This window comes from Rhopalosiphum padi, chromosome 1 (assembly GCF_020882245.1).
Source record: "Rhopalosiphum padi isolate XX-2018 chromosome 1, ASM2088224v1, whole genome shotgun sequence".
Lineage (NCBI taxonomy): Eukaryota > Metazoa > Arthropoda > Insecta > Hemiptera > Aphididae > Rhopalosiphum > Rhopalosiphum padi.
In genome coordinates, this window is record NC_083597.1 from 80,019,585 (window position 1) to 80,042,329 (window position 22,745).

General features: G+C 28.8%; 3 protein-coding genes across 3 annotated transcripts in view; 1 reads left to right on the top strand and 2 right to left on the bottom strand.

The window, feature by feature from the left end:
- LOC132932351 (nuclear pore complex protein Nup88) overlaps nt 1–9,228 on the top strand; it is a 36,853-nt gene extending 27,625 nt beyond the window's left edge. The window contains exons 3-10 of the mRNA XM_060998675.1: nt 4,044–4,363; nt 4,930–5,147; nt 6,391–6,637; nt 7,397–7,662; nt 7,884–7,997; nt 8,092–8,315; nt 8,517–8,768; nt 8,858–9,228. Of these exons, the coding sequence (XP_060854658.1) occupies nt 4,044–4,363; nt 4,930–5,147; nt 6,391–6,637; nt 7,397–7,662; nt 7,884–7,997; nt 8,092–8,315; nt 8,517–8,768; nt 8,858–8,930 (1,714 nt within the window). The 3' untranslated portion in view covers nt 8,931–9,228. The remainder of the gene's footprint in view (nt 1–4,043; nt 4,364–4,929; nt 5,148–6,390; nt 6,638–7,396; nt 7,663–7,883; nt 7,998–8,091; nt 8,316–8,516; nt 8,769–8,857) is intronic.
- Nucleotides 9,229–11,803: 2,575 nt separating this feature from the next.
- LOC132926981 (uncharacterized) lies at nt 11,804–16,232 on the bottom strand. The gene is made up of 2 exons (XM_060991424.1): nt 14,471–16,232; nt 11,804–12,553 (listed from the first exon to the last, which is right to left on the bottom strand). The coding sequence occupies exons 1-2, from the start codon at nt 14,780–14,782 to the stop codon at nt 11,804–11,806; spliced, it is 1,062 nt and encodes a 353-aa protein (XP_060847407.1). The 5' UTR covers nt 14,783–16,232.
- An 82-nt stretch (nt 16,233–16,314) lies between these two features.
- LOC132932177 (protein ABHD11-like) lies at nt 16,315–19,965 on the bottom strand. Its single transcript, XM_060998420.1, has 4 exons — nt 19,479–19,965; nt 18,086–18,259; nt 17,843–18,013; nt 16,315–16,859 (listed from the first exon to the last, which is right to left on the bottom strand). Exons 1-4 carry the CDS (start codon nt 19,716–19,718, stop codon nt 16,536–16,538), a joined length of 909 nt encoding a protein of 302 aa, XP_060854403.1. The 5' UTR covers nt 19,719–19,965; the 3' UTR covers nt 16,315–16,535.
- Between the last annotated feature and the right edge of the window lie 2,780 nt (nt 19,966–22,745).

The following is a 22,745-nucleotide window of genomic DNA, read 5'->3' on the forward strand; positions in this document are numbered from 1 at the left end:
ATATTTCATTTCACGTATTTTCTAGTTCGTTTGGTTCTTTTTCGAGAGGGGTGTGTACAGTCGGCTGCTTAACTCGTGTTTTATTAAAACTGGGCCAAAAATCTTTTGCTCCGATTACTTTTCATCCAATTTTGGCCGGAAATAACGCGCAATCAAATCCGCGCGCTTATCAACAAAGCGGGACATCCGGCGTGACTTGCCAAGAGTACACCCCCTTTTTGTACTCCTGACGTTTTCGAAATATCGGTAAAAAGAGGGACGAATTGACGTTGGCTCGGTGTCATTCAGCACTAATTGACGGCCGAGAACCGAGTGAAAAACAAATTAGAGTTTGTACATAATTTATACACACGAATAATAGATACTCAAACGATATTGCGACAATGCGATGGACGTGATAAAAACAAAAGTAGATTGCTAAAAACAAAAAAGGGGTGAACAGTTAGCTTATGGGTGCATAATTGATTCGAATGAAATATTTATATTATAATCTCGATCAATCATCAATAGGCTTCTGACTCTAGTTCACGTTTCTATTGACGATTTTCGTTTTTTTTATGTAAATAATTGTTATGGTTTACTATTATTTTATTGCGTCGCTTATTGTAATGCTTAAATAAAAACTAAATTAAATACTTTAAACTGACTAAAATCTATACATTCAAAAATAATGTGCATGCACTTTTCACAAATTATATAATTTAAGAAATATTTTAACTAACATTACCTAAATGCAATATTTAAAAAAAATATATATTTAATAAAATACAATATATATGTAATGAAATGGTAAAGAAAAAGTGAAGGCGTTTTAAATTTAAAAATAGGGATAAAGATTACTTACATGTATAATATAATGAGAATATATTCTTTAGGCTAGTGTAGACTATGTCTACGTCTTAAACGTCTGGGTTACCTGGAAGTTGTATTAAATGAAGTTACGCGATGAGGCTGTTAGAATGATGTTCCATTTTGTATTGGTGGATGCGGGATAGTATGTGAAGCTGTTTGTATTATGGTATAGATTCGTATAGATCGTTATGTAAAGATATACTGATGATGTATCAATGAGCATAGGCAAATGTGTTGGCAAATGGCTTGGAATGCTTGAATGGTTTTTGTATTCGACGGTTTCGCCGAACCCCAAAAGGCCAATATAGGATCAAATGGGTTGCGGTAGCCGGTAGGTAGAGTTTTATACAATTATAGTAGACCGTGGTTGAAGATGATCATACATAATTTCAGAATAGACCTTAGAATATTTAGGTAGTTATTGAGATGTTTTCGCTTTTTTTTGAGATGGGAATTAAAGGTGAATCTTCTCACGAACAGTTGACAAAGATGCTCGACTCTTCACTAGTTTGGGGAATGTATATTAATCCATTAGATATGGATTAGAGCAGTCACCGCAGTGGAGTAAAAAAGCGACAAGAGTTGATTTGGAATCGTTAATTTTAATTTCCAGGGTTTGAACCAGTAGTAGGTATACACTATTCAAATGATTTAGAAGAATGTAGCTTCGACGGGATCGTGATAGGTTGATGGTACGGTGGTATCGTGAGCATAGGTCCCAGTTAGAATGTCAGTTGATCATAATATGTTTGCCATGAATAGTGTATAAAGGAAAGGCTTGAAATCGCTTCCCTGTAGGACGCTAGAATTGTAATGTTTAACAATTTTTTTTACGTTTTCGACGACAATGTGTAGGTAGATTACTCTACAATTTTTCACTATCGCGTAAATATATATAATCAAAAACGAGTAAATGATATGTATAATTATTATAATTATTTAATCAACTGGAATTATAATAATTATCCATAAGCTTTGAAAAGGAGTAATGCAAATTCACTCCATAATATGGAGTTTATAATATATTATATTCTACAAATTCGTCTATATTATACTGTAATATGCTCGTTTGGTTAAGTCCTGCCGTTGCGGCGTTCTATAGTGTTGAGTGTTATAAGGTTATCATCACTCGCCGCCATGGTGCATAATTGTTTATTAAATATTAAATAATAATAACATCCACTTTATACCTATTATGTAATATTTTCCGATGACTATGGAAAATACTACAGAGGCATTTTGTCGTCGGGTGAAATTTTATTCGAGTCCACTTTCATAATCATAAACTCCGCGGTACAGGTACAATAAACTATAATATATGCCTATTCCTGTATATGTATATGATATATTAAACCATCATATCCGCCTCTGTACCTCGCGGCGGAGCCACGCGAACTTTGCTAATAACGTTAAACTTTATTGACTTAACAAATTGTAACAACTGTGTATATGGTTTCTATTCGAAATTCGGCTGATTTATTAATGACTGTAAAACGCATGGTTATTCCTAATGAATTTCACTATAGAATGAAAAGCAAATTCGAATCCCCTCGTATTTGTTTACGAACGAAAATACCAGCACGCAATTACATTTCGACTGAGATGAACCCTCCAAATGAATATTCTGCAAATTATCTTATGTGCCTTACATAACCGTTGTTAAAAAAATACAATAACAAAAACATTTTTGCTCTATCAACGAGCGACTTAGTTCGTCCTCGCAATTTCAAATTTGCTTCGTTTCGTAAACTTCCAAGTGCGCTTTAACATCCGTTACAGAAACCAAACGCACCATGTATGTACGACGTAGCCTTCTTCTGGCATTATTAAAAGTTACGGAGCAAATTACTTAATTCTTTTACAATTTAATATATGAAATATTCTCTTTCTAATTGTTTGCAATTGTCTATACTCTAACTATATATTATATTATATTGACAATTTTCTCTCTATTAAATTTTTTGCTTTTAGTTAATTTAAGTTTTGTGATCCTAAAATAATCTATTTAATTACGCTTTTTTGATGCAAATTCATATAATTTATACAACTATATCAAAACAATACAGCATCACGAGGTACAATATAAATTTTTTTTCTGGAGAAATTGTGAATATAATGTATTTGTTATACGTTTTAATTATAATATTTCGATATCGTTTGTGGGCGTTTTAAACTAACAGAGCCAGAAAATATTTTTTTAAAACATAATACGCTCTAAAAATAGTATTATAGTAAATTCATGCATTTTTAAGGAAAAAATTATAGAAAATTTAAATTAGTAGTTCGTATTCAAGTTTTAAATATTATAATACATACATACATTAAAAAGTATGAATTGAAACCAGAAATAACCTCAAAAAATATGTAATTTTTGAAAACCAATTTATTTTTAAATTTTAACCAAAAGTATTTATTTTTTACGAAATTTGAGTCTTAAAACCGAATTTTTTTATAGCGTATTTGGATACATCCGGACCATTCTAGACGATGTTGAGTCTAATAAGCGAGTCTTATAAGCGACGTCCACTGTATCATTATATTTTAAGGGGCCTCGCTACTGCCGTCAATTTGAGCTCAAAAGACGTAAAGTTTCGACAAAATTAAAGTTAGTTTAAGATGTCCGATTTTAATTCTGAAAAAAATTCTGAACTCGGCAGAAAATTGTCTATAGATCCTACGGAATACTTTGTAAAAATTAAATTTTATATTCTAATGAAGTGGTTATAACAACTTGAAAATATGAATTAATTTTGTCAAATCAATAAGTAAGTTGTCGTAAAATTCGTTTAGTGAATTTTTATTGTTATCGAGTTATTGACATGTGCATGCGCGTACTCCAGCCGGCACCCGCGTCGCATTTCACTTAAACTAATAATCATTTACACCTAACACATAGATCTCGGGCGACTAAGATGAGATTATGAATTGCCTAAATGATGTCCCTTAAATAATAACCGTAGCGAGGCCCATTAAAAGATTTTGGGATAATCATATGATTAGATTTCATACCCAAAAATCCATAAAAATATAAATAATATCCTTTGTAGTAAGTATATTATGTAATATTAAGAAACTTTTCGCTAAGTTATAACAAACGTGGTTTTTATATTATATCAAATTATTCTTATTTATCGATACCTCAGTGTTTATTTACGTGTATATATTATTTGTATAATATTATTTATTCACAGCACGGCAATTTTACAAGATAAATTTTTCATAAACAAACACTTGACGGATGTGAAACGTGTCCGTTGGTATCCAGGCAGCCCCGAGGACAACCACCTCGTGGTACTCACCAATAACAAGAACTGTTTGCGGCTATTCAAGGTAGACAAAGGTACCGGTAAGCTCGTGTCCATTTGGCGACTGGGCCCACAGACTTCTCGGATATTGGCTTCGCTGGGTGATACTGCTGTAGACTTTGATTTCGCGCCGCCTGTACTCCTCGGCGACCGAATCCGGTCGGAACCGTCTATCATGTGGCCCATACTTGTGTTACAAGGAAATGGTAAAATAACTCAGTATAATATAATAGTTCCCACACGAATTTTTCTCAGTGAGACACTGAGCTACCCTATATAGTAGCCATAATAATATATATATATAATAGCACTCTCATCATTGTAAAATCAATATATTTAACAAAGTATTTAGAATTTAAAATATATTTTTAATAAATCTATGTATACCTACACAACATTGTACGACGTATATAATTACAGACACTTGCATTGCTTAAATATAATTATAAAACATAATTTATTATGATTACATATTAAATTTAAATTAATTAAATAATTCCCGATTTTTGATGTTTTGATGTGTACAAACTTTTGGATATTCCGAGCAGTAAAAAAGTAAATTTGGTAATAAAGTTAGCGTAATGTAATGAGGTATACTCATAATAAATTATAAGTTAACCTTTATATATATAAGTAAACTCGTGTGTGTCAATATGTGTTATTGAAGTATATCGAAATATGCCACCCTTTAGTATATTCGTTTTAATTTTGAAAATCTTAGAACTTTTATAAAAATTTATAAATTACCTATGTATTATATCGTCATTCTCAGGCGAAGTGTTGTGTCTGAACACGACCGTCGATGACTCGATGAACATAAAGTCAGCAAAAATAACCGGTCCATTGACCATGTACCCACCAGCCGACGACAACTATAGCGAGGACGCCTGTTCCATTCTTGTCATGGACACCGTACCACCATCGGTCGTCATAGCATCCAACTTCGGTGAACTGTACAACTGCCTCCTGTTGCCAGACACCCAAACCAAAGTCAGTGTTTTATATAATCGTATTTGGTTACTATACTTGTATATAATTATTGTATTATATTAATTTATTTCTTGAAGGGTGAAATATGGAATTTTAATACAGTTTCAAGTTTTGATTTTTTTTTTTTTACTTTTCATATCAAAATGTTACTTGAATTATACAAAATAATAGTATTAAATTATTTTTTAATAACTTGTAGAGCAATTTAATTTTTTTAAATTTTAAGCTAATTATTTTAATGTATTGTACTGTTTTTCTTGAAATGTTTGCATATTTTTTTTAGTTGGTGCAAGTCTTTAAGACATCAACATCCCAGTCTTATGATTAGGTATTACAGTTAGTAGGTATCAATCCTAGTCAATGAGGCCATAATGATTTATATGCTTCGGGGTTTGTTGTATATATTACGTATAATAGTAATTGATGTACCTGTGTATAGAACAACCGATTGTTAGTATTAAATGTTAAAAGTTTAGAGGTCCGCAAAAGTTTGTGATCCACTAAGATCTAGAAACTATTAAGTGAAACCAACCGTCGAATTAGTTTGTCAAACGAGCTTAACCCCTATTGTGGTTAACGATAATTAACGATGGTTTAATCTAACCGTAAAATAATACATTAACCGTTAACGATGTTTCTTTATTGTTTTCTAACCCGCAGGTGCTATGTACGCCGATTAAACGAAACAAAATATTACGTTTCAATTTTTAAACTAGATACCTTTTAGAAACAATTTTTCTATAAAATTCCATATATTTTTCACAAAAGATTTTGATAATTTGTTACTATCATACTAAAACAAAGAATTTTTTCTCATTTTGTTTGTATTAGAAGGGTAACAATAACACATTGGGAAATACCTTTTTTTAAATCCTTACTTGAGTATATATGACACAGTATATTATACAATACATATTGTGCACAAAATATAGAATTCAACAACGCAGAAAAGTACAACATAGAAAAAAATAATAAGAAGAATCATTTAAAAATACATAACCTAAATATAAAATCTAATATAAACACCCATAAACCATTCATAGCTCATCGAATCGTGTAACGTTTTTTTTATGAATAAATCTACTAAATATTGTTAGAGTTTACGTCCACCAAACTGAGTTGCTTTCGTAGTTTTATCTAAAATTTAGATTCTAAATAATCTAATAAATCTATAAATTATATTATTATTGTACAATGTACGCATAATATACATCAAAAATTCTTAATATTATTCGTGTTTTAGAACGATGATGAATATGAGCCTAGTGAATACCAACACGAATACAGTTTACACATAATCGAAACCATCGAATTAGAGTTGGGCTTGAACATTGAGGACAATGGCGAGTACGACAGCTCCAACACAATACATTTGAAAAGAGATGCGGCCGTCACGTCCAGATATTGGTGTTTACACAACACTGGTGTACACTCGGTCACAGTACCACTTGCGGAATTGTTGGACGAGTTTTCAAAAACCACCGCTACAGGTAGATCATACCTATTATTAAAAAGTCAATAATAACTTTAGAGATAGGATTCTGATAATTCATGATTGATAGTATTAAAATATATACAATATAAATTTTATTTTATTTTTTATGTTTTTGGTAAGTATAATTTTTTTACATTGCCTACAATTGTTTGTAATTTTTCTTAAGAGGATGTAGAACTCGCATATGTTGACTCCGTCTTACACACGTGCGACATAGCAAATTTTCGTTCTCAAGTTTCAATATTGTGCTGTTAGTTTTGATATTAGAGTGAACTGACCTATTATACATTTATACAATTTAAAGGTAAGATTATTATCCAGGGCTCTACCTAACCATATTTATTGATATTGTTATTTTTAAGTAAGTTATGATCATTTTAAAATTTACAGTTTCAAAAAGATCATAACTTACTTAAAAATAATAATATCAATAAAAGGTTACGTGGGGACCTGGATAATAATCTTACCTTTAAATTGTATAATTATAGGTCAGTTCACTCTAATATCAAAACTAACAGCACAATATTGAAACTGGTGAACGAAAATTTGCTATGTCTCACGTGTGTAAGACGGAGACAACACATGCGGGTACTACGTCTATTTCAAAGACATTTATAGTATAAACCCGATATAATAAACATTATTAAATTGACATTGACGTATAGAACGTTGTATTATTAATTTTAAAATTATACAATATTAAAACTTGTAAAAATTATTTTACTGCCTTAACTAAATTACATGTATCTTTCAGACGACTTCCGTGGATCGCCTGACATACAAGGACAAAGTTTTGTAGAATATTACATTTGCACAGGTCTTATGAACGGCGAAACGAAACCTATCAAAGGGTTCGCCGTCCTAAGCTTTCCTACAGACTTACTAGTCACTTTATTAAGCAATGGCGAAGTCGTAACTCAAGCTGTCCCAGATTTCCATTACAATAAACTGTCTATTGCTAATACGTATATGAACGAAGATAACGCCACTTCTGAAGATCAAGTAGATAATTCTGAAAACGTAAGATCGTCCATTCAAATTATAATTCACAAATAGATCGTTAGTAATCGTATAATTAATTTTGATCACTATATAGATTCGAATTACATTAAAAAAAAAAAACAATTCAAAATTGTTTGTTTCTCAGTGACTTGATTTCAGTGTATTTAAATACAAAATCTAACACTTGACAATATGTATGATTACTTTGCATATTAATGATTAATGTATGTTTTATTTAGGTTGACAAAGATGACTTTAGTTCATTTATCGCTGCATTACTACAAAAAGAAAATGGTACAAAAAATACAATTCTAAAATTAGGGCCAGATGTTCCCAAAGAGATTGTAATACAGGTAAATATTACTTTTACATATTTAATATGCAGCAATATTACAATATTTATATTTTTTAAATAAAGAAAGCTTATTTTTGAATCATTACATTTAGATGGTCTTACAAACTATGAACATGCGAAGAGTCACATTAAATAATCACAAAATAGTTTCTGAAGAAATTGAAAGAAGAGTGCGCATGCTAGCTAAGGCAAAGGAAAGGCAATTACAAGAGATGCAGCGATTGGAAGAAGCTCGACAAAAATTACAAGATGATGTAGAAAATAAAGCTGAAAAATTAGATGAAATTAATAACAAGCAAGAAGAATTGACCCAAAGGTAATTTGAGGTTTGCTTTAAGTACCATTAAACAGCAAACTAAGATGTGTTTTCTTAGTTTTGCAATAGACAATAAACATGTTTATGCTTTTTTTTAATTAGTATGGACATTTGAGTTATATGTCTAGTAAATTTTGTACCAAATAATATTTCAATGAACACCTATTTATAACCTTTTTTTATGCAATTTTTTTTATTTAGAGCTTCTTCAATCCTGTTGAAACTCGTCTCAGCATCGCCTGATAGTATATCAATAAAAAAGAAGAGAGAACTGTTGGAATCATATAAAACTAAGATGGAATTGATGAATAAACGCATCGAAGAAGCTAGAGAAAAATGGAACATTGTGCAAACCGAATCAACAGCATCTGCATATAAACAATTATATGGAACCCGTTCATTAAAATTAACTCTTGAACAAGAACTAGTTATTAAAGGAAATTTATCCGAAATGTATGTACACATAAGTAATTTATTTAATAATATATAACATATTATACTTGTGTTTTAAACGAAGAAAATAAATGTATTATTTTTTACAGGGGATCTACAATTTTGGATTTAGAGAAAAAAGTGAGAGACTTGAGAACCGTAATTAATACTATTGCCAGTTAAAATACAATATTTATGAGACTGACTGACTGGTTACAAGATATTTTTTTTCCAAAATATTTATTTTTCATATGTTTAATTTTTTTTTTTTTTTTGATAGTTCAAAAACTAAAATGTAAATATGATAATTTAAAATTCATTATTAATTAATAAAACATTCAACAACCATTGTCTATAGTTTATGTGTGGATATACCAAATAAACTACAATACAATTTTTCATTACTCACTGCAATATTATACAAACAAATGTTTTTGTTAATTATAATTTGAAATTGTAATAAATACTACTTTTACCTAGATTAATGTTTTACATTATAATAAAAAATAATAATAATAATGAAAAAATATATAGTTTGTAAATAAAATATTTTAAAATATAATGATAAAAATCAATCATATTGTTTCAACTGTGGTGTACAATAACAATTAGAAAGGCAAATTAAAAATATGTTTAATTCAGAAATAATACTATTTATTAGTAACAACACAAAAGAATGCATAATGGAAAACATGCTGACCCAATGTAGACTGCTATGCAACATACCATTTAAATATTGTTATTATTGCTGTTGTCATCCACAAATGGCGACAATACGACCAAGAATAATTAAAACATAATAAATTACATAATATAAAATATAAAATTAAAATTATTATTTCTACACAAATAAAACTAAAAATAATTTGAAAATTTTAGATCTACTTAAAATTTGAATACTGCCATTTAAAAAAAAATAATAATATCACAATGTACATTTTGAGATTTGTTTTAATTAAGATTAAATATTTTGACAGTAGCTCTATTTAAAAAATTAAATTTTTAAAATACGCTCATTATACTATTGTATGCGGCTGTGTCTATGATCCAAATACTGTTTGTATGGTTAAGTATTTTAATCAGCTTTAAAAAATGTCCATCAGTTTAAAAATAGTTATTTATTAAATAAAAACATAAGTTGTATATTATGTAATAGTACAAGTTTTTTGGCATATAGGTACAATATTTAACAACTATGGCACCTACACCTGAAAATTATGTATTATAGACTACCTTATAAATAGTATTTCCATTCCTCTTTTCTTAAACCAAAGACTAAAATTAAAGTTTTTTTTCTCATATAAATGTTGTTTACATATTTGTGAATAGAATAATATATGCTATAAATCAAAATACAATGGGCGCACCACTTAATATATTGGGTGGATCATTCTAGTTTTGCAAAATCAATTTATAATATTTCTATGATAAACAATTTTTTAGAGTATTTCTGATTAACTAATATTCAACAACATACATAACCCCCTAGATATATGTCAATGTTTATGTTGATATTAGGTTTCGAGTGTACCTTGTTATTGAATATATAACACTAATAGAACTTAGACCATATATCAGCCTAAATTTCAAAGGATATTTTATTAAAAAATTATTAGTTATATATCAATAATTAATTTACCTAACTATTTAGTATTTACTATTGGGTAGTAATTTATTTTTCAATTATAGTAACTCTTTATTGAACTTTGAACTTTAAACACTTATAAGACAGATTGTGCTTTTTAAGTATTCCCAAAGGAGCAACTAATGACTTTTGTGGGTTTTGTATTAAATTTTCAAGCTTTTTGAAATAGACTAATTAAAATCAACTGTTAAAAAAAACTAAACAAAATTACACAACTTCAAAATACAGTCAATTCCGCTTTATCGGGACACATCGGTTACGTGTTATTTTGTCCCAATAAAGCGGTTGTCCCAATAATCCGAAATACAAAAACAACATATAAATTTGTTGAAAAACTGATTTTTTTTTTTTTATACATTTTTAATATTACAAATTACAAATTATTATAGAAATTAATTGATAACACAAAAAGAAAAACATGGTATTACATTATCAATTATGTATATCACATATGAACATACGATAAGATAAAATTTAATCTAATAATCGATTATGCAAGACGGTCGCGATTGTCAAACTATTGATCTATTAATATACTCGATAAAAATGTCCCAATATTACCCGGATTCGTGGCCCAGATAAGCGGTGAACGTTCACCCTACAAGACGTATACGTTTGTTTTCGTAATTGAAGAATTGTCCCTATTAAGCGGAATCGACAGTATTATAAATAAGATAAATATTTTGAAAATTTCAATGTGTATAATAAATGAAAAAGAAATAATATAATGTAAGTATGTAAATAAATATATTTATTTTTTCTATAATTAATAATTATTTTCTTTCACTGTGTCGGTCTTTCCTCCTGTAAGGAGTGCACCGCCGCGGTCGGCGAACAGGTGGTCGCTTCGAGTTCGTGGTCTTGGCGACTCGGATTTCCGTATTTTTTCATTATTTTTATTAAATACGACGGTAGTGGTAACATTTCGTAGTCGTCGGGTTCGAAGTTCGGCGAGGTGGCCGTTAAGCTTTCGCCGTCCCGAAGCTGCGGGCGCCACTGTGACAGTGACGTGGACGGTCGGTCCCGCAACACTCCACCGCCGGCGAACTGCCTGTCCCAGGACTTCGCGTCCACTTCGCTAAATTTCGAACCCGTCTATAGGTATTACGAAACGTTACCACTGCCGTCGCATTTGATAAAAATAATGAAAAAATACGGAAATCCTAGTCGCCAAGACCACGAACTCGAAGCGACCACCTGTTCGCCGACCGTCGCGGTGCACTCCTTACAGGAGGAAAGACCGACACAGTGAAAGAAAATAATTATTAATTATAGAAAAAAAACATATATTTACATACATCATTCTTTTTCATTTATTATACACATTGCAATTGTATACACAATGGAATGTAAGTATGTTAATAAATATATGTTTAATATATTTTTCAATAATTAATAATATTATTTTCTTTCAATCGTCCGTCGGTCTTTCCTCCTGTAAAAAGTGCACCGCCGCGGTCGGCGAACAGGTGTTCCCTTCGAGTTCATAGTATTGGCGACTACTCGGATTTCCGTATTTTTTCATTATTTTTATTAAATGCGGCGGCAGTGGTAACGTTTCGTAGTAGTCGTGTTCGGAGACCGGCAAGGTGACCGTTTTGTTATCGTTGTCCCGAGGCTGCGGGCGTCGCTGTGACAGAGACGTGGACGGTCGGCCCCGCAACACTCCACCGCCGGCGCACTGCCTGTCCCGGGACTTCGCGTCCACACGCAAGTGACATTGCCGCAGCGCCGTCTCCAGCTTGGCGGCCCTGGCGTGGAGCGCGGCCTCTTCCGCCAAGTTGGCTTCCAGTTCGGCTTGCAACCGGCATTTGTCCTCGCGCAGCCCTTCGCCACTGCACGTGATCGGCGCCGGCTTGTTCCCCGTTACCACGTCCGACATATCTTCCACGGCCGTCCGCATCCGACCCAAGTCGCACTGCGCGTCACCCAGCTCGGCCGACAGCCGCTTGGCCATCGTCCGCAACTCCATCTCCTCGCGGTCCCGCTTCGTCTGGTCCGCTTCGGCGAGCACCGTCAAGCTGGCCGCGCACCGCTTCAGATGTTCTTCCATCTCCGACGCTTTGGTCAGCTGGTCTTTGGCACCCGCCAAGTCTCTGGACGCCACCTCGGCCTGGTCCCTGTACCTCTTCAATTCTGCCAGCAGTTTGTTACTACACACCTGTAGACGCGGACATGGTCAACAGAGATTTATAGTGTCGTAAATGTATTTGACCTGCAGACTACGCGTGAGCATAGGAGGGCATAGCTTTTTCAAAGTAAATTATTTTTTGTCTTAAATAATAATATGTGACTCGGTGTACCTTATAGGTAGGTAGTCCTCAATAGTTTGGCAAAAAAAACATTCGTTGTGTCATTTTTGTTCGAATAAATTTGTTTTTTCTTTTCTTTCGACTATCGAGGTATTTAATTTGTACTCATGATAGGGTCTTTAAAAACAAATTAAAAACCAGAAAAGCAGTTTTTGGTTCCTAATGAAAACTATTAAAAATGTATATAGCTGATATAAGGCCCAAAAAAGAAAAAACAAATGTATAATACATAATATGTACCATTATGTATCCAATATACCTTATGTAGGTACCTAACATTATTATACCGATGTCGGATGTACTAATCCGACTAATCGCATATTGATTCTTTGATTGTAAGCTGTTGTTCGATATATAATAATGACTACCACAGTACCACTAGGTATATACCATAGGCGTGACTACTGACTAGACTTCATCCGCAGCGGCAGCCTAGCTAATGACCGGCGCCACTTTATGAATCGAAAAATGCCCCATACCCATCTTAAATTTCTATGATGGGAAGGGGGTAGCTCCACCAATTTAATATTTATATAGTTTAAAAAAAGTCTGTATTATCTATTTACAATTAATAATATATCATATATTCAGTAATTTTAAATTTAACTCCAGAAATATTATTCATTTGTATTATACAGGCCTAGGTTACACTTAATATATATTATATAATATATATATATATATATATATTAGGTACCTTATAATATATTATTATACTATAGTATACATTACCTATATAACCTTTATAATACAATTAGAATAATTAGATAATAAACAAAATATATGATATTTAAGTGTATAGAATAACAACATTTTTTAAATAGTAAGTATATACCTAATGAGTTTAATAATAATAAGAACATTGAACAACACATAATATTAATAATAATATACCCAACACGCATACCTATATCAAAGAAAGTCTTCTTTTTGTAGGAACATTTTTAAAATCATCAATCACACTTGCAACATTTATAATACTTACATAATCTTGTTCTATAAATAAAAATAATAAAGCATTAAGCTTTTCTTGTGTCATTGTATTTTTTAATTTGGTTTTTACTATTGACATTTTTGAAAATTTTTTTTCGCATCCACAACTGATCACTGGTATTACCACAAAATATTTTAGGCAGCTATAAAATGTCTTAAAAATATCTGATCTTACTTCTATTGCTAACCAATCAAGCCACTTATATACATAATCAGATGATGTTCCTTTAGGTGTGTCCTCAATATTTTTTTAAAAGTTTAATTTCTACAAAAAGATCTTGTGTTTGAATATTTAGTAAATTGTTTAGAATGTATAAGGTAGTATGTATATAAGGTGAGTTGCTATTCAACTCTTAATTAATTAATTGTCCAATCACAGTTATCAAATCCACTCAGTGCCATGTCTACAGTAATTATTTCGCTTCAATAGTAATAAAAATAATTCATATTTCCCTTAAATTGTATTTGTATTATTAAATTATATTATTAGTTGGCGGATACCCATATTTTATTATCCCGATTTCCGATAAGAATCATAAATGAATGAAGACATCAATTCGACAGTGCAATAAATTATTATTATAACAAAATAAACAATGCAAAATATCATATTTTTTTTCTAAATAAAAATTGTAAACCACTAGATTTAAAACTCGGTTGTCTAGTCTTTCGAAAATTGCGGGGGCAACCCAGGCACCCTAGACTGCCACCGTAGACACGCCTATGGTATATACATATGAAATATAACACAAACACAACTTAATACGACTCACTTCCAATTGTAAAGATGTTTCAGCATCGTCTTTGTCGGAGCTGGTCGAACTTTTTGCGAACTCGCAACCGGTTAATTCTATAACTTTATTTTTCAAACATTGTTCTGCGAACTTGTAACGTGTATTTTCCGAGCGAATCTTTTCTAATTCCTTCTCATACACATCACATTTTTCGGTCATTCGATGGTAATTTGCTTCCATAATGTCGCGCAAGAACAATTGTTGAGTCATTTTCAAATTAATATTCTCCTGGAGCTCTAGCAGTTCAATTTTCAATTTATCGGTTTTACTTTCCTCATCAACAATACTCATTTTTTATGTTTTAAAACTTTTATAATATAATTACGGAAATTTAAATATATAAGCTATAATTGCTTAGTATATTATTTATGAGGTATATATTTATATGTAGATTGGTTTACTATAATAGACTAATGAAAATTATAGAGTACAGTATTTTATTAGATAAAATTTAATATAGGAAATACACTTTCACATGACAACAAGATTCCATGGAAACAAAATAAATTTAATTCGATGCATTGTATTTTAACAATCTTCAAGGAATTTAAGTATTATTGTTGATATTTTTTTTTCTCTTAAATCATTAATAGGTATAAATTGTAACTACTAAGTATTTACTTGGAAATGTTATCATAACTTGTATATTACGTATAGATTCTGAGCGGAGCGATGAATAATATAATGCTCTACGAACTACGTATAGTTAATAAAATGATTTGGTTCACAGCTTGTCAGCTTAGAGAGTGATTTTAGGTAAAAAAAAAAAAAACAATATAATCTAATTTTTACTTTAATAAGAGTTCAAAACAAAAAATTCCCTATCATTTTTATTATAATCGAGAAAAACAAAAACAAAATTAAAAGAAAACGGAATTTTTTACAAAAATCCAATTTTGGTTTTTTTGTGTAACTTGAGAATAAATTATTATTTATAAGTCAAGTATTAACACCTAATTAAAATAATAAAAGTATTTCACAAAGACCACAGTTTGCTCATTGTTGCATTAATCATTTAATTCCAATGCATTAGACCTAACTATTTTATTTTTTTTCTTGGAAATTTTTAATTTATGATTTAGTTTAGTATTTAAGTTATTTTCTTATATCAATATACTTGATAGGTATCTACTTGTGTAGACATTTTAGATATTTAATTATTTGTTATACATTAAATTATTATCTAATAATGCTGTTGGAAGAGAATACCTAGTGAAAATATTAAATAGGCAATAAATAATATAAAAATTTTATTTTTCTATTCTTATATAGTTATATATCAACTATTCTAATTGATTGGATCGTCCTTCCATTTTACTGAAATAACATGTTTTATTGGAATAATGTTTGATATTATGTACAGGTAAAATAATTAAGTTGGTTAAGGTACATTTTTTACTTAGTATTTAGTGTCAACTAGCAATCCTAGATATATTCATTAAATATAGTAGTTAATAAATACAAATTTTCATTTATAGTTTTAAGATAGAGGTTCTTTTAAAATATAAACATTTTGAAATTTTTACAAGAGCAATTACACCTATCATAAAATTTAAAGCAAGTTAAAAAAGAGAAAAGCTAAATAAAAGGATTCCATTTAATCATGCATCTCTATAACTGTTACCTGTTGATGATGTGTCTGAAATTACATTTTCTTATTTACTACATATACACTATGAAAGGGTCAGTAGATATTATTTGTGTTTCATAATTTAGTTAAATTATATTTGTTAATTCCAAGAATAATATGGTCAAGGTGTGGACTACATACTATAAACACTATAGTATTTTCTTAATTTTATTGTTTGATAATAATCGAATAATAATCATAACAATAATATTTATCAAAGGAAAATATAATTGAAATTCTTAAATAACAAATTTTACTATAAAGTTAATAATTTTTCAGACTTAAAAGTTTGAATGAACAAACAATTCTATTTTTTTACAGAGCATGTTATACCTACCATAATTAGGTAACATTTGCAAGTTTTAATTTGAATACAAAATCTATTCAACATGTTACAATATTAAAATTATATGTCTATACAGTAGCTAAAAATTGTGAAACTAATTTCAAAAACTCGTGTGGTTTTTCAGCATGTAACCAATGACCAGCACCAGCTATATATTCAAATTTAGCTGAAGGGAATATCTGTTTAATGGCCTCGTGATCTGACGGCTTCAAGAAAACTGAATCTCCGCCTCCAATGAAATATGTTTGACCATCAAATGTTGATTGCACAGGCGGAAACACAGCAATATTGTTTTTAAAATTCACATTGATGGATTCTAAATTTATTCGCCATTTATATTTTTTGTTCACTTCAATAAGATTGGTTAGGAGGAACTGTCGAAGTATTGGACTCTGTATAACATAAAACAAAATGTATTAATAAATTATTCTATACTAAATAACTGAATTATCTATCGTTACCACATTATAGTAAAAATAAATATAATTGAATAATTATAAAAAAAGTATGTAAAAATAACATGATTTGACTTCTATAATTTTAATAACAGTTATACTATAGATATCGGGAAAACATTCAAATTTCTATTAAACATGTTAAAGAAGCTTAAATTTATTTTGTACCCGACTTGATGAAATTAATTAGTTTCTTTCTACTAAGTATTAAAAAAATACAGAGAAAAATAAAAATTAGATATATAATTATATACAATTTTTAGGTATATAGATAATAATATTATACTTGATGAAACAAACTCTTATATGAGTAGATTTTAGATACTTATGTTAAATTACTATTTTTTTAAATTAAAATTTTAGAAAATTACCATCAGTGTTTATAGCAACAACAACTTTATAAATCATAAGACTACGTAATTGAATATTTTTATAATATTTAGTAAATTAAAATATATCGTAAAATATTTTCCTTAAAAATCTTCTTTGAGGTAACTAGCGATTTAAACAAAAACATTGTTATAGTCATAAATAATAAAAAGTATTAAGAGTAGTAGTATTATCCACACATAGCCTTCTTGGCTGCTAATTAACCAGGAAAAAAATAGTAACCAATTGCTTAATAATACGTAGTAACTAATTTTATAATTCAACAAAGAATGAGCAAATAGTATTAGTATATTATATAAATGATTGTAAAATTTGATTATCCATGTAACTAAGAGAAGTATGATAATATAATAATTATTAGCAGTATTGTTATTTATCATCATATAATATGAATATAAAATAAATAAATAAGATTAATATAGTTTAAGAATAAATTATTAATTAAAAAATAGGTAACCTTATTGGCTTAAATTATTATTTGAACTCAAAAATTAAAATTGGTTATACTTTATACTTATAATTTAACATACCTCTATAGAACTTTTCATATGTTCATCTGCCAATTTTCGAACTTTAGATATAGGTCCATTAATATCTAAATTAACACCTCTTAAAACATCTATAACACTTTGGATATCACTCACTTCTTTGCTGTTGATTGGTGATATATCAACTGGTATTAAGGATTCCACAAGTTCAGGCTAAAAATATTTTGCTGTATTTTTCAGGTGGCATATAATTAATACAAATTGTAATATTAAAACAAACCTTACATAGATGACTGCTAAGTACATCATTGTTCTACCACCCATGCTGTGACCAATTAATGAAGCTTTTTTTACACCTAAATCTTCCATTAAAAATTTTACGTCTTCAGCCATAAGTTGATACGATTGCTCTAAAGTATGAGGTGAGTCACCATGATTTCTTGCATCAACAGTGATTACCTTAAAACGAGAAACAAAGCATAACCATAAAAATCATGTGATATTATTTAAGAAGTTATACATTTTAAGAGCTTTGTAATAATTATAGTTCTTGATAATATTACTTATTAGTAATAAACAATAAATACATATATTATAAGTATCTAATTAAAAACAAATTCATAGGTTATAGGTAGATTTTATAATCTTGTTTATTGCATTATTTTGTAACTAAAAATTTTAAAATTTTCTCTGAGACAATTTGAACTTTTACACATTTTATTTAAGTAAAAATTATATATAATACGTATTGCAGACATGAACAATTTTTTTTTTGTGTCAGTAATAGTTATGTAATAGTAGAAACTTGCACTTAAAATTATATAATTGTGTTTTAATATACTGATATATTTCTATGTATCAAATAATAATAACAAAAAAAACAACGTAAAGTAATCCCCGTAGGCAGGAAACAATTGACCAAAATATGATATTATATTAAATTCAATGAATAAAATTTAAAAAATAGACAATTCAGATACCTAACAAAAGTAATTAAGAGATAAAATAACAATAAATAATTGTATTAGAATAAATATGATTCAACAATCAATTATAATTCTGTAAATTCACTTTGATAATTTATAAATATAAAATCAATTTATTTAACAAAATGTAATAGTTATTACATATATTAGGTAACTAATAAAAATTAATCGAATATACAATTATACTAGCCATTAAATGTATTTTTAATCTAATCTGAGGTTAATATTTGACCTTTTTACTAAACATTTTATTAGTATTCTATACATTTTAAATCTTTATACATTTACTAGAATATGTTAAGATGAAATTATAAAAGAGTAAATAATAACCATAATTTACAGCACTACAAGTTTAAACATACAAATTCTTATACCTAATAACTTATCATGATTAATAATTAAAGTTAATTTTTGAATTATTAAATGTTAAAAGACAATGAAATTGTTCAATAAATGTATTTAAGCTAATAAAAACACAATATGACAATAATTGGTGATATCAACTTTATTTTTATAAGTACCTAATTATTAATTACCTATTAAATTAAAATGGTTAGGTAGTTATTTAAAGATTCAAAATAAAATTATAACATTACATCATTATAATAAAATTAATCATATTTTGTTTAAATATATAATAAATGTTTGCAATTTGTTATGGTACACGTTTCAGCAACTGTTTAAATACATACTTTTCTGCGGGTCATATTGTGGAGGGTTTTGGACAAACTATTCCAATTGGACTTGCAGCCAAACAGACCATGCATGATGATGATCGGCGGTTTTTGTCCACCATCTGCAGCCGACTCGTACGATGTAAACGACATTTTGATGGGTTCCAATTTGGTGCTCAACGACCGGCGACATTCCGAAGCCGTTCGGCTCTCTTTAAACAAGCACGTCCTGGACAGCAATGCCTTCGACTTGATCATAGTGACAACAGAAAGACTTAGGCGTAAAAACGGTGTCGTACAGTCGACTATTGGTGGATAGTGCGTGATGCACAGGAATTCCAACCAGAAATTCGACGACGTACCAGTTCGTCCAATTCGAAATATTGAAATGAAATGAATGAGATGATGTAATGTTTTGTAAACTACCTACTATAGTAATTATTAATAAAATAATAATCGTTCGAACGCGTGAAAAACTGCTGTTCGGATCAAAGATAATTAGGTATGATAAAAAAAATTTGCTGATAACGTCGAAAACTATTAACAGAAACGGTTTACTGATAACCGGAAGCCGGCTTCAGTGCATTACGGAATTTCGATCAGCTAATCTGTTTTTTTTTATGAATGGATCTGGATGGTAACGCAGTGCCCTCTACCGATGTCGTTTCAAAAAACCATTAATGAATGACGGCCTCTTAATTTTCTCCGGCACATAGCGCTGCAGTATACAACTTTTGTTTTTTATGCACTTTTTACCTTCTAATTTTTTCCAATAAACAACTGATCTGTCTTCATATTTATTAATTTTATAATTATTGTTTTTGTAGTGAGCAATTTATGTTTTTATTGAAAACCGAATAAAATATAATATTGTTGGGTTCAAAAATTATTTTCCGCTGGTGAAAACTATGCACGTGATGGCGTTCGAGTTTGTAGTTGAACAAAATCGACGATAACATAATAGTATATTATTTACTGGCAATATCGACGATAATAATAATATAATTACAAAAATTCATATCCAATATGTTATGGTGACGACGTTGTTAAAGACTAAATCTATTTTTATCACAAAATCATCATTTTGAAAATTACTGTTTACTGTATATAAAATATATAGGTATATATATTATATAATATGCACGTGTATTTAATATTAATAATGAATATATTATTATTTATTATTATATGCAGGTCGCAGGACGATTCGTTTATCGGACAACACTCATTATTTTATATTATTCATTAAAATATTACTGTTTTTGAAAATATTTATTTTACAATAGTCCCAATCGAAATTAAAAAAATACAACTTAATTTTTTAAATTTTTACTTTTTAAAGACTATATTTTCAGTTTCATTTTTTGAAGTAGAATATTTTTTAGAGTATTTTGGTACATACAAGTCAAAATTTAAATGAATTAATTATTATGAGTAATAAGTAATAATTTTATAACTTTATAAGTATACGAATATACAATTTGTGTAAGTATAGTGGTGAGGTACGGGTATCCTCGTAAAATGTTGATTTATTATACTTACTACTTATTTGAATTTAGATTTGTATGTATTAAAATACTCAAAAATATTCTACTTCCTAAAATTAAATTAAAAATATATGTTGTCATTTAAAAATTCAAACGACTTAAAAAAAAATATGACGATAGAAAATATAATTTTTTAAGAAAAATGTTATTTTATTTCGACTGAAAACTATGCAAAAGATGTTTTTAAAAACGTTAATAGATTTAGAATGTTGTTATTAATAAAAGAACCACTTAGTATATTATAATTTATAAATATAAATAGGTTTATGAGTTTTAGTAATATAGTATGCATATCGTACATAAATAAGTGTCTCGTGAGAATTTACCCATTGCGATATCTCCCAAAATAATGGAGATATCGTAATTTTGGTTTTTTAATAAGTTTCACAGGGACAAGAACTACAAATATTTGATGTTTTAATTTATTTTAATGTTTTGGTAAAAAAATTAAAAAATATTTTTTTTTATTTAATTATTTTCACAAAATTAAAGATAGTCATTTTATAGAGTTTATTTTTCTGAAAATATTGACGTTTCAACATTTTAATTTCATTAATCTCCTGATTTTTAATATTTTTTCTAATTTCGAAATAAACTACGAATTATGTAATACTATAGTAGTATCAATGTATCAATATCAAACATGTGGGTACGGCCGCCAAACGTTTTCAGTGTAATTCACAGTTTTTCTCGAAACTAGAAAAAATATTAAAATCAGGAGATTAATGGAATTAAAATGTTAAAACGTCAATATTTTCAGAAAAATAAACTCTACAAAATGGCTATCTTTATTTTTTTTGAAAATAATTAAATAAAAAAATATATTTTTTAACTTTTTTACCAAAACATTAAAATAAATTAAAACATGAAATATTTGTAGTTCTTGTCCTTGTGAAACTTTTAAAAAAATCAAAATCATGATATCTCCATTATTTCGGGAGATATCGCAATGGGTAAATCCTCACGGGACACCCTATATTAATCATTAGCCTATGTCTAGTATACATATATGTTTTGAATAATTGATGGGCCACGGGCTTATAATAATATACTTATTATAATTTATTTATATATTTTTATTTTGGGAACTACTCATATTTTATTATTTCCTGTAATTTTTATAGATTATAGAAATAGAAAATTATAAATATACGACTACACGAGTATGTATAGTATACATTGTATACAATATCCTTCAAATGTAATTAAACAATTATTATTACATAAGTATGTAAAATAGCTAAATTAAATTGAAACCAAAAAACCAAAAAATTTCTACCAACAAATATTAGTTCTATTTCTGGTTTAGGTTCCTAAGAAAATCGAAAATGAGTTTTAGAAAGTTATCGGTTTCTATATTTTCAAATGGTTCCGTTTTAAATGCCGATATTTTTAATTCCGGTTCTAAGCCATGATTGTAAGTTTATTTTTCATACAAATAGTAGTTTAGTACAATAAATTAATTATATTAATAGTACTTCATATTATAGAAGGTACCTATTATTTCATCTTTAGAATTAAAATTCTTTAAGTCTGTGAAATGATCTATTTACATTATTTTTCAATTATTTATAATTTATTTCAAATTTATCAATTTATAATAGTTAATATACTACACGCTGGAGTCAAGGTGATCGAAGCAAGGTGATGATATAAGTTTTCAACAACCGGTCTCGATTTCCTGAGTTGCCGTCTTGCCGACTATAGTTTATTATTTAACATAATATTAATATGATAA

What these genes read in the sequence shown, in the direction of transcription:
- LOC132926981 (XM_060991424.1), bottom strand. Translation starts at nt 14,782, where the DNA reads ATGAGTATTGTTGATGAGGAAAGTAAAACCGATAAATTGAAAATTGAA. An exon ending in AAACATCTTTACAATTGGAA is followed by an intron (nt 12,554 to 14,470) that starts GTGAGTCGTATT and finishes CCGCGTCTACAG; the next exon opens with GTGTGTAGTAACAAACTGCT.
- LOC132932177 (XM_060998420.1), bottom strand. Translation starts at nt 19,718, where the DNA reads ATGATCAAGTCGAAGGCATTGCTGTCCAGGACGTGCTTGTTTAAAGAG. An exon ending in ACAATATGACCCGCAGAAAA is followed by an intron (nt 18,260 to 19,478) that starts GTATGTATTTAA and finishes TCTCGTTTTAAG; the next exon opens with GTAATCACTGTTGATGCAAG. An exon ending in ATATGAAAAGTTCTATAGAG is followed by an intron (nt 16,860 to 17,842) that starts GTATGTTAAATT and finishes TATGTTATACAG; the next exon opens with AGTCCAATACTTCGACAGTT.